General features: G+C 44.9%; 1 protein-coding gene across 1 annotated transcript in view; it reads right to left on the bottom strand.

The window, feature by feature from the left end:
• SLC22A15 (solute carrier family 22 member 15) overlaps positions 1 to 12,055 on the bottom strand; it is an 81,353-nt gene that overhangs the window by 23,322 nt on the left and 45,976 nt on the right. Inside the window, exons 6-7 of the mRNA XM_042953564.1 lie at positions 7,319 to 7,534; positions 39 to 179 (exon numbers count right to left, since the gene is read on the bottom strand). Coding sequence (XP_042809498.1) covers positions 39 to 179; positions 7,319 to 7,534 — 357 coding nt within the window. The remainder of the gene's footprint in view (positions 1 to 38; positions 180 to 7,318; positions 7,535 to 12,055) is intronic.

Raw genomic sequence — 12,055 nt, 5'->3', positions numbered from 1 at the left:
TATTCTACGTAGTCCACTTCATACTCGTCTATACTCACCATTTTTGGTTAATCAAGTAGATGCAGATAGGGTAAGAAGGAATCTCTATGAGGCCAGACAGAGCCAGGTTGGCATAAATATTTCCGCCTAGATCACCTGCACTCAGAGTGAGGCCATAATACACCAAGCTGCACACAAACCTGCAGTTGGGGGTAAAAGACAAGAAGGACAACAGAACAAGTACATTAAGAATCTGCCGGGGAAGATTCGATCACTGGTTCAGTGTAATGCCACGTGTCGTAAGCAGTGAGCCTGACGTTCCCACTGACCTTCGTATCCCGATCAAAATTTTTACTAGGAAAAAATACAAACGTAAGGGGCCTTGGAAATTATCTGCGCTGTACTTGGATGCTCTCTAAAGCAAATGAGTGGTCAGCTGCTGAAAGAGCAAACACGCTGACCTTTCGTCAAGCATATCTGCATTTAATAGAAGACAAGGACGATTCTTACTTTAATCCAGCAGTTACCGGAACCCTTGCCGTAGGTGACTGCTGGGTCAAAATGACTCTAGAGAAGAACTCCCGGGGGGAAAGCCAAGAGAGGATGGTGTTGAGAACATGCACTGAGAAGCGACTGGAGTCGGTGGTGGTGACCTGTATAGACCAGAAATGACTGGCACTGCACCCCCCTGACCAGGTTCTTGACCCCACCCGACATTCAGCAGGCGTATGTGCTGTAGACACCCAGACAGGAAAGGGAAGACCAGGGGACAGCAGAGGAAGGACGCTTTAAAAAGCCACTAGTTTATTTCTGCATGCCGTTACTGCAATACATAGGGAGAGCCTCCTGGGTGGCAGGCACTGAGCCAACCTCTCAAGGTCTGGGAACCGAGGAACCCAGGAGCTTTAGTGTTTATTTATTTTTGAGTCAGAGCATGCACAAGCAGGGAAGGGGCAGAGAGAGGGAGCCAGAGGGTCCAAAGCGGGCTCCATGCTGACAGCAGAGCCCTGATGCTGGGCTCGAACTCAGGAACCACGAGATCATGACCTGTGCCGAAGCCGGACGCCCGACTGAGCCATTGAGGCGCCCCAAGCCCAGAGGCTTTAAATAAGTCAAGCAAAGTACCATCCTGAAGCCCCAGGTTGAGGATTTCTCAGAGTGAAGGAAATAATACAAACTTGTGTGCCTAGGAAACTGCATTATTAAAAATAAAACAGAACATACAAAAATAAAACCCTGAAACTAGGCTTAGTAGTTGATGAATATGTTTCCTAACCATACGTTTCTATTAAATGTACTACAGGTTTTGGGAGCATATCAGTTTTTACATTTTGCAATTCACTTTGACAGGTGTTTATTCCGGGGACGTTTCCATTTGCTTCCCTTTAATTTTCCTTAGAACAAATCCAATGAGCTGTGGCATGATGAGATCAAAAAGGAAAGGGAAAGCCTTCTTTCCATCTCTGCCAAAACAGCAAAGTGGGCCAAGCGCCCTGGGCTATTAAGAAGGGGCTGCAGTGGACAGGAGACGTGTGGGGGATGGGAAGAGGGAACCCTGGAGCTTGACTGCTTGGTGGGTCATCCCTTCCTGGCAAATGAGCCAGGGGTGCCAGCTACTTCCCATTACCTCTCACTGGGTGAGCTGTCACTCGTGTTCTAAGGATGATGAGCAGTGTCGGAGCCAGGATGTCATGAGTAAGGATGCAAGGGGTCACTGAGTTGTCTGTGTTCCCTGTCCCCCAGAACCCTGTCTGTAAGCAGTAAGCTAAACAAATTTAAACCCATGCAGTTTTCTAAAGTATTTTTAAAATCCTTTGTACCTGCAGTAGATACCCTCCTCTGACAGGTATCTCAGTGTGTTCACTCTGCATTTAAAATAGAAATCCCAGGGGCGCCTGGGCGGCTCAGTCAGTTAAGTATCCGGCTTCGGTCATGATCTCGCGGTTGGTGGGTTCGAGCCCCGCGTCGGGCTCCGTGCTGACAGCTCAGAGCCTAGAGCCTGCTTCAGATTCTGTGCCCCCCACCCTGGGCTCTCTGCCCCTCCCCACTTGTATTCTCTCTCTCTCTCTCTGTCTCCCTCCCTCTCAAAAATAAACATTAAAAACTAATAATAATAAATAAATAAAATAGATATCCCGGTGAAGCAATTCCCACCATGGAAACACACATACGTATTTAAACCCAGTTGTGATGGCAGCAAGTCAGGCTCAAATAATGCCCAGTTCAGGACACACGAGGCATCTGGTGCCCGCTCGTGGGGAGGGAGAACGGGGAGAGCACGGGCAAGGAGGGCCTACGGTCCCAAAGCGGGCACTATGCTTGGGAGCTTCCTTAATGGCAAGTTGGTCATTGGGATGCATAATTACAGCTATTAAAATCATCTTGACCCTTTTTATGGGCCCAAGCAAACTTTAAAATGCTTGCATAATATTTAACGGTATAATTAGGGCATCAAAGAACTGTTGAAAAAGGAACCACTGTGGGGAGTAACCAGAAGAACAGATGTGAAACACAGAGGTGTGATTTTACTCCCGGGGAAGGGCTTTCTTCAATGATAGATCCACAGAAAAGAATTCGGAATTTTATGGCATCTTCAGAAAGAACAGCAGTATGTGGAATGACTCTGCTGTTATTGCATATTTTAGCATTCGGAGCCCAAGGGGAAGAGGTTTATTTGAGAAGAACTCCTTTGGCTGTGTAAGATATAAAATAAACGGGGACAGGGTGCCTGGGTGGCTCAGTCGGTTGAGCGTCCGACTTCAGCTCAGGTCATGATCTCACGGTCTGTGAGTTCGACCCCCGAGACGGGCTCTGTGCTGACAGCTCAGAGCCTGGAGCCTGCTTCGGATTCTGTCTCTCCCTCTCTCTCTCTGCCCCTCCCCCACTCACACTCTGTCTCTCTCTCTCTCTCTGTCAAAAATAAATAAACATTAAAAAAAATTTATAAAATAAACAGGGACGCTCTCCCTGGCTCCATATCTACTTTGTTGGTTTGTTCATCTGTTTTTTATCCCCTGAAGGCCAGACTCCAGAAATTAACATGCCTCCAAAGAACAAACAACCTTAAAACAAGAAGTAAATTATCCTCAAGAAGAAGGCAGAGGGTTTGACTGTCTATATGACATGCAAATGCTGAGTTTTACTGAGCCCTAAGCGCCGGCACATATTTTCTAAGTGTTTGCACTCGGCAGAACCTCAAATTAGTTGCTCCTGTGCTGGGTTGTCAGGTTTGGCTTTTAATGGTTCCCTTAATCTCCACACCTCCAAGCTTGGGTCCCTCGTTGAACACTTATTATGCATCTGTGATATTCCAGCACTGTTCTGGGTCTGTGGGGAAGGTGGCAGTGGGTGTGACCTGATCACACAGGTGGCAGCCAGGGAGAATCACGATATGGAAAAATATATTCACACCTTCTTGTTCTCAATCTGCTGTTCTTTACAGCTGTGTACCTAAGATCACTTTCATATAAAATTATTCTCCTTGGGGAGGCTGGGTGGCCCAGTCGGTTTAGCGGCGGACTTCAGCCCAGGTCATGATCTCATGGTTCGTGAGTTCGAGCCCCCCATCAGGCTCTCTGCTGTCAGCGCAGCTCCTGCTTGGATCCTCTGTCTCCCGCTCTCTCTGCCCCTCCCCTCTCTCTCTCTGCCCATCCCCAGTTGGTGCGCTCTCTCTCAAAAATAAAGATTTAAAAAAATAATAAAAAATAAAATAAAACAATTCTCCTGAATCCCCACATGAAAATGTAGGTCTCCGCACAGCCTTCAAGGCAAATACGTACCAACCACAGCACAGCGGTCCTTTTAGGCCAGTAAATATTATGCTCACACCCAACACTGGACCAAATAACATCGATGGCACCCTAGCAGAGGCTGCAGGCATACCGAGGAGATATTGCGGGTTACGTTCCAGAACACTGTAATAGCCATAAAGCGATGATCGCAGTAAAGCAAGTCAAATAAACTTTTTTGTTTCCCAGTGCGTGTAAAAGTTACGTTGACACTATACTATAGTCCACTATGTGTGCAAACGCATAATGCCTTAAAAAGCAATGTACCTACCTAATTAAAAATATTTTGTTGCTAAAAAATGCTAACCATCATCTGAACTTTTAGCAGATCATGTTTCTGCCGGTGGAGGGTCCTGCCTCGATGTGGGTGGCTGCTGACTGATCGAGGTGGTGGCCGCCGAAGGTTGGGTGGCTGTGGCCATTTCTCAAGGCAGCAGTGAAGTCTGCCACCTTGACTGACTCTTTCTTTCACAAACAATTTCTCTACAGCATGTGATGCAATTTGACAGCATTTTGCCCACGGCAGAACTTCTGTCAAAATTGGAATCTAACTTCTCAAACCCTGCTGCTGCTTTCTCAACTAAGTTTCTGGAGCATTCTAAATCCTTTGTCGTCATTTTGACAGTCCGCACAGCATCTTCACCAGGAGCAGATTCCATCTTAAGAAACCACTGTCTTTGCTCATCCATCAGAAGCAGCTCCTCATCCATTCAAGTTTGATCATGAGATTGCAGCCATTCAGTCCCATATTCAGGCTCCGCTTCTAATTCTAGTTCACTTGCTGTTTTCACCACATCCACAGCTACTTCCTCCACCGAAATCTGGAATCCCTTAAAATCATCCATGAGGACTGGATTCAACTTATTCCAAATTCCTGTTAATGTTGATATCGTGACCTCTTCCCATGAATCACAAACGTTCACAATGGTATCTAGGAATAGTGAATCCTTTCCAGGAGGTTTTCCATTTACTTTGCCCAGATCCATCAGAGGCATCACTATCGATGGCACCGATATCCTTACGAAATGTATGTCTTAAATAAGATCAAAATTACTGAAAGTTGAAATTACTCCTGGATCCATGGGCTGGAGAAGGTTGTATTAGCAGGCATGAAACCAACATTAATCTCATCGCACATCTCCATCTGAGCTCTTGGGTGACGAGGTGTGTTATCAACTAGCAGTAATATTTTGAAAAGAATCTTTTTTAAAATCATTTTTAAGGTTTACTTATTTACATTGAGAGAGAGAAAGAGAGAGCGAGCATGTGTGTGACAGTGGGGGAGGGGCACAGAGAGGGGGAGAGAGAATCTCAAGCAGGCTCCATGCTGTCAGCTAAGAGCCCCACATGGGGCTCGATCTCACGAACCGGGAGTTCATGACCTAAGCCGAAATCAAGAGCTCAACTCCCAACCAACTGGGCCACCCAGGCACCCCAGAATCTTTTTTTCTGAGCAGTAGGTCTCAATGGCAGGCTTAAAAATTTAGTAAACCGTACTGCAAACAGATGCGCTGTCATCCATGCTTGGTTATTACATTTACAGAGCACAGGCAGAATAGATTTAGCATAATTCTTTTTTTTTTTTAGTTTATTTATTTATTTTGAGAGCAAGAGAGAGAGAGTGTGTGAGCAGAGGAGGGGCAGAGAGAGAGGGAGAGAGAGAGAATTCTAAGCAGGCTCCACCCTGTCAGTGAGGAGCCCGATGCGGGGCTCGAACTCACAAACCACAAGTTCATGGCCTGAGCTGAAATCAAGAGTCAGACACTTAACTGACTGAGCCACCCAGGCACCCCCAGATTTAGCATAGTTCTTCAGGGCCGTAGAATTTTCAGAATGGTCACTGAGCACTGGCTTCCACTTAAAGTCACCAACTGCATTAGCCTCTAGCAAGAGTCAGCCTGCCCTTTGAAGCCAGGCATTGACTTCTCCTCTCTAGCCATAAAAGTCCTACATGGCATCTTCTTCCAAACGAAGCCTGTTTCATCTACGTGGAAATCTAGTGTGTAGTGTAGCCACCTTCATGAATGGTCTTAGCTGGATCTTCTGGAGAACTTGCTGGAGCTTCTACACCAGCACCTGCTGGCTGCTTCACTGTGCACTTTTATACTGTGGAGATGGCTTCTTTCCTTAAACCTCATGATCTAACCTCTGCTAGCTTTAGACTTTCCTTCTGCAGCTTCCTCACCTCCCAGCCTTCATAGAATGGGAGAGAGGGTGTTGCTCTGTACCAGGCTTTTAAGGGAACGTTGTGGCTGCTCTGATCGTCTCTCCAGACCACTCAAACTTTCTCCGTATCAGCAACCAGGCTGTTTTGCTTTATCGTTCATGTGTTCACTGGAGTGGCTCTTCTCACTTCCTTCCAGAACTTTTCCTTCATTCACAGTGTGGCTAACTGGTCAGCACGAGAAGCCTAGCTTTTGGCCTACCTTGGCTTTCAACCTGCCTTCCTCAAAGCTGCGTCATTTCTAGCTTTTGACTTAAAGTGAGAGGTGTGTGATTCTTCTTTTCATTTGGACACCTGGAGACCACTGTAGGGTTATTAACTGGCCTAATCCCAGTATTGTCATGTTTCCAGGAGGACAGGGGTCCCAAAGAAGAGAGATGGGGGAACGGCCAGTCGGTGGAGTCGTTGGAACACACACAACATTTATTAGGTTTACTCTCTTCTATGGGTGTGGTTCGTGGTGCCCCAAAACATCACAGTAGTAACACAAAAGAGCACTGATCACAGATCACCATGGCAAATGTAACAATAATGACAAAGTTCGACACAGAGCCGTGAAGCGAACAAATACTGTTGGAAAACGGTACCAACAGAGTCGCTTGCCGCAGCGCTGGCACACGCCTTCCACCGTAAAAAACGCGGCATCTGAGAAGCATAGTAAAACGTGGTACGTCTATACAGTACGCAAGTACCGCCATCCACTTGACCCCTTCCCACGTCATTCTGTAAATGGGACCATCTTCAGTCGTTCGATGCAATTTACATGGATGCCGAGAGCATTCTGAGAGGCAGGTAGGAATGAGCTATTCAAGTGGCTTCAGGTCCGTCATTTCACACTCCCAGGATCCCATCAGGGCAAGGAACAACACCGCCCACCCCCGTGAGTGAGTGAGTGAGCGAGCGGGAACGCCACAGAATGTGCTATCTGACCACTCGATGCCAAACCAAAGTTGGTATTTTAAACTCCTATTTAGAAACTCTTCTGTTTCTAATATGCTTTCTTACTTTCCTTTTTTTTAGAGGTGGGGGAGGGCGGTTCTTAAACATTTACATTAAATAGCTCAGAAGCACAGATGTGCTTCTGCTGTCTGTTTATTCAAGTTCAATGGACCTGCTGTCAGGCCCCATCGGTTCCTCCTGGACAGGGTGGGTGCCGGAAAAGCAGAGGTGAGCACGACGCAGGCATCAAGATACAAAACTTGTTTTCATGAAAACGTCAGGCTGACAAATCAGGTTACGTTTTCTGTCGCCCTGTAGAAGGACGTCATCAACAGACCTCTAGCACCCTGAGTTGAAGATCAAGACAACACCCCCTAGATATAATTACCAGATGAACATCAGGGTCAGCGTGTGCCCCAAGAGGATCCGGTAACGGAAGAGATCCAGGAAACTTCCGGTTTCCCTGTAGCTCCTGCTGGCCGGATGTGTTAGTGAGAACGTACACTTGAGCTTGTGGTTCCTCTTGGCAATGAGGTACAGAGCCGCTTCAGCCTCACTCAGCCGACCCTGGGAGTATAACCAACGAGGTGATTCAGGAATGAATCTGAAAGAGACGTCATTAAAGGCTGTATATTCATATAGGTACACGGGCACAGGAAGGAGCATGTAGATTTCCTCACCACAACTGGATTCCACATGAGGTTTAAAACCAACTCTCCCAATGACATGGGGGGGGGGGGGTCCCCTTCAACAGCGTGCCAGTGTTAAATGGTGGTCTGCTTTACGAATGGAAACCAAGAACACACTTCCAAAACAGCAGCAAAAAAAAAAAAAAAAAAAAGTAAGCAGTATGCATTTCCTTTTGAATAAATTTTAATAGATAAATGGCAAGTTAAGCCGAGAATACTGAAAAATTCAAATTTTTCATAAAGCACAGGTCGGAGAGAGGGCTCTAAATCACAGCCATGTGTTAGAACAATACCACAGAGTGAACAGGTGTTTAAGTTCTGACAAAGCTTCACAAAGAAGATAAAAATATTTATCGTCTTATCAGAAAAACATAAATTTTTAAAAAGTGTTTTTAACATTGTGATATGTTATTAAGAAGGCAGAGATTATTTTAAGATTCTACATGAAAATTAAACAGGGTTTATCCCATCTCAGCTACTTTTGAGCATTTCCAACTTCAAAATACTCGAATTAGCTGATACACTTGCTTTAATATGTCCTCAGGATATTTCCTGCCCATGCCGCCCCCCCCCCCCCGCCCGCCCAAGATCTTAAAGAATAAAAGTCATCTCCTGGTTAACTTTCAGTTACATAACAACAATTCTTTTCTACTGAATACTGAATACTGAATGTCAGTGATGTCACCACTGGTATTTTCCAATAGTTCCAAGACTTAACTATGATGTGTCTCCTCTCACAGCCGTGTGCACACTTCTAGAGGACTGAGGACTTGTGAAAGGCCAAACTGTGATAGGAACACAGACACGCATTTAATAAATACAGCAGCCAGTGGCTTTTGACCTAATGTGACATTATTTGCCTAAAATGAAACTTCTCTAAGGAAACTTGGCTATTTAAGGTGCCTTTTGGAATTCTTTGTGCCCTTCTGTAAGGGCAGTGAAGTGGCAACAAAACCCACAGAATTTGGAACTTCATGGACAGCCAGTCGGTCGATAACCATTTGTTGAGCACTTTTGATTTTGTATTGAGCTGTGTAGTAGGTGCTCAGAGGAAACAGAAAGGCACGAATTCTCCCAGAGCTTTGCCGCTGGACAGAGAATACCCATGCAGATCTGACTCTCAACAAAAGCAGGAACGTAGGCCATCCTTTATTTCCTTTTTTATTGCCCTCTGATTATTATTACTAATACACAAGGTGGATGATCGAGTAAAATATCGTTCTCTTGGAAGTTAGGTCTGCCGATCATCAAGTGGACCGACTGGCCCTATCCACAAGGCCACTTACAAGGTACCACATAAACACCAGCTGCATCTAAATGCAAATAAAAAAGAGCATAAATGAAGCCTATTGTGATGAATGTAGACAGTATACCTGGGAGAGATAAGTGAGCTACCAGAAGTCTATCACAATAAAAATCAAAAATGAGGAGAACTGGGAGGTAAGAAAAAAAAAAAAAAGACAAGGAAATAGCCAAAATACTAACAGTCATTATCTTTGGGTAATTTAGGTCATTTTTCCCCTCTCCTTAAATTCCATTGTTTCCAGAATTGTTGATAAGCGTTAATTATCGTTAAAATGTTTATAAATCGGGGTGCCTGAGTGGCTCAGTCGGTTAACCATCTGACTCTGGCTCAGGTCATGATCTCACGGTCCGTGGGTTCAAGCCCCATGTTGGGCTCTGTGCTGACAGCCCGGAGCCTGATTCAGATTCTGTGTCTCCCTCTCTCTCTGCCCCTCTCCTGCTCATGCTCTGTTTCTGTCTCTCTCTTTCAAGAAATAAATACATAAATAAGAATATATAATAATAATTATAATAAATAAATAAAATATTTATAATAAATAAATAAAATAATTATAAGAAATAAATAAATAATAAGAAATAAATAAACATTAAAAATTAAAAAAATGTTTATAAATCATGGTTAAAGATGAGACATGAGAGATATTGAGGCTTTGGAAATTTGAGTTAATCAAGAATTTCTACTTGGGAAAGCACGTATCTCGGGCACAAACTGAGGACGAGACATGTTCCCACATTTGGGGAAGCCAATGAGCTTTCTTATACAAAGGCTCACCTATCTGCTAATGGATGGACTTGGGAATGTAAATTCTGACACATGCAGATTTTTCATATCAAACAGCAAGAGGTGTTTTGAAAGAAAAAGCAGTTTTTGAACACACTGCCCTCTCAGTAGTGCTGGGGACAACTTCAGAAGCCACGGTGCTAATTTGGGTGCTAATTTAACAATGTTGCCTCTGCTCGAAATATGTCCTGTCAATCTCTTAGAAGATGGAAAATCTTTGTAAATTATGGGAGTGTGATTTTTTTAAGTAAAGCTGCTCAAATCCAAGTACTGTGAAAACGAGGAATTTTTTAAACTAAGCGATAATGTTTCTAGGAAAAAACACAAGGTATGACCCAAAAATAATGTGACATTTTCGTATGTGGCTGACAGCTAATTCTGAAGGCTGATTCCAGATGTTTCTGTGCCAACACCTGCCCAACGGATACGAGGGATCTTCTGTGGGGAAGGTCCTGGGCTTTGCTGCTGGGGGACACGCAGCCAAGCCGAGAGCCTGCAACCGTCAGGGAGCTCCTGGTACAGAGAGAGGGGCTCCACTCCAGCACGAGGTGGAAATAAGAACCCCACTCGAAGGCATGGGTTTAGTGCTGCAGAATTCAGAAGCAAATGACTTGCAGCTAGAGGTGTGATCAGAAGTTTGGAGGGGGTGGCAATTTGAGCACTCCAGAAGGCTAGGAGTTAAACAGGAAGAAATGGAGAGAAGGGTGTTGAAGGGGCAGGTGCAGCAGTGAGTAGGAGGTAGGGAAGCAGGCCAGCGCCAGGTGAGTGCTGGGAACTCCATGCAGCCGGCTGTGTCTGGAACACAGGGTATGGGAAACAGGGTGGGAGAAAATCAGGGCAGATCAGCTGGAGGCCGACTGTGGGAAGGCTCGCATTCCAGGCCTATTTCAGTTTTACATGCTCTTTTCTCTCCGTTTCCTATTTTTTCCTGACCTGAATTCATTTCCCAGTGAGTAGATGTCCCCACCTAGCGCTGGGCCATAAACACTCTTCCAACTGAGCCAGCCAGACGCCCTACTGTTACATTCATTTTTGCGCTTAATTCTCTTATTTCAAAGGGAATACAGAAACAGATTGCAGCTCAACCCTCACCAAATCTCAATTAGTAGAACTTGAAGAAAGAACTACTACGCTAAAGATGTATCTGAAGGAAAATTCTACTACAGTTATTCCTCATTTTACGGCATAGAAGCTGGGACCGCCGGCTGAAAGTTTCATTTATTCCAAAGATTTTAATGGTTCAAATCAGAGGTCTGAAACCTCAGGAGACAGCCTTTCACAAGCACATTGAAACTTCTAGTGAAGTAAAATTAAAAACTCGAACTTCTTTTTTTTTTTTTTTAACATTTTTTTTTTATTTATTTTTGAGACAGGGAGAGACAGAGCATGAACGGGGAGGGTCAGAGACAGGGACACACAGAATCTGAAACAGGCTCCAGGCTCTGAGCCGTCAGCACAGAGCCCGACGCGGGGCTCGAACTCACGGACTGTGAGATCATGACCTGAGCCGAAGTCGGACGCCCAACCGACTGAGCCACCCAGGTGCCCCTAAAAACTCGAACTTCTTAAGCACATCATTAAACTGATGAAATAAGAGATGAACCAAGTATTACTTTGCGACTAAAGATCCAAATGCAGTACGGTATTTACAGGCAAAACTGGGTTCCTTAGCCCCAGCAAGATGGTCAGCATTTAATGTTAATTTTACGGAGAACTCTGTAAATGTCTCTGAAATATCTGTTTTATTGTTACCGGACTCTATTTGGGGAAAAATGTTAATAAATAACATTCCTGTATTCTATATTATGTGATACATATTCTATAATAAACAATATTAATAAAGTGTCTGCTGGGGGGAAAAAGCACTGATAAGATAGCTCTACGTTGGTGGCTCACCTCCTGCATTCAGAGCGCCACAGTGGGGCATCTGGGCAAGTTGTTTGGAGCGCCCTGCCCTGACCAGGCATTGAGCCCATCCACCCTACGGGTTTCTGCCATATGTGAGAATCTTCCCGCGCCCACATTTAGAGGCCCTGAGATAATAGTCACGCGCAGGATAAAGAGGTGCCACTACACATTGGATACGGATGGAGTGTCCTGTGGTATCGTACCTGGGCCATACACCTAGCACATGATCTGATCCAGCCTGAAGATCTTTACGCTTGAGGCATTAGGTTAAAAAAGAAATGGGTACCCTGGGTCAACAACTCGAAGGTTCAAATATGGTCTATGGAGAGGTTACTTCAAATAAGGGATACCTGCATTCTGAATTAATTAAGCATCTCTCCTCCCAGCATCTGCCAAGCTTTGGAGCGCTTGTGGAATTTAGCTCTTCACCAAAGTCAGTTCA

This window comes from Panthera leo, chromosome C1 (genome assembly GCF_018350215.1).
Source record: "Panthera leo isolate Ple1 chromosome C1, P.leo_Ple1_pat1.1, whole genome shotgun sequence".
NCBI classification, from domain to species: Eukaryota; Metazoa; Chordata; class Mammalia; order Carnivora; family Felidae; genus Panthera; species Panthera leo.
This window is presented reverse-complemented; position numbering and strand designations above follow the sequence as displayed.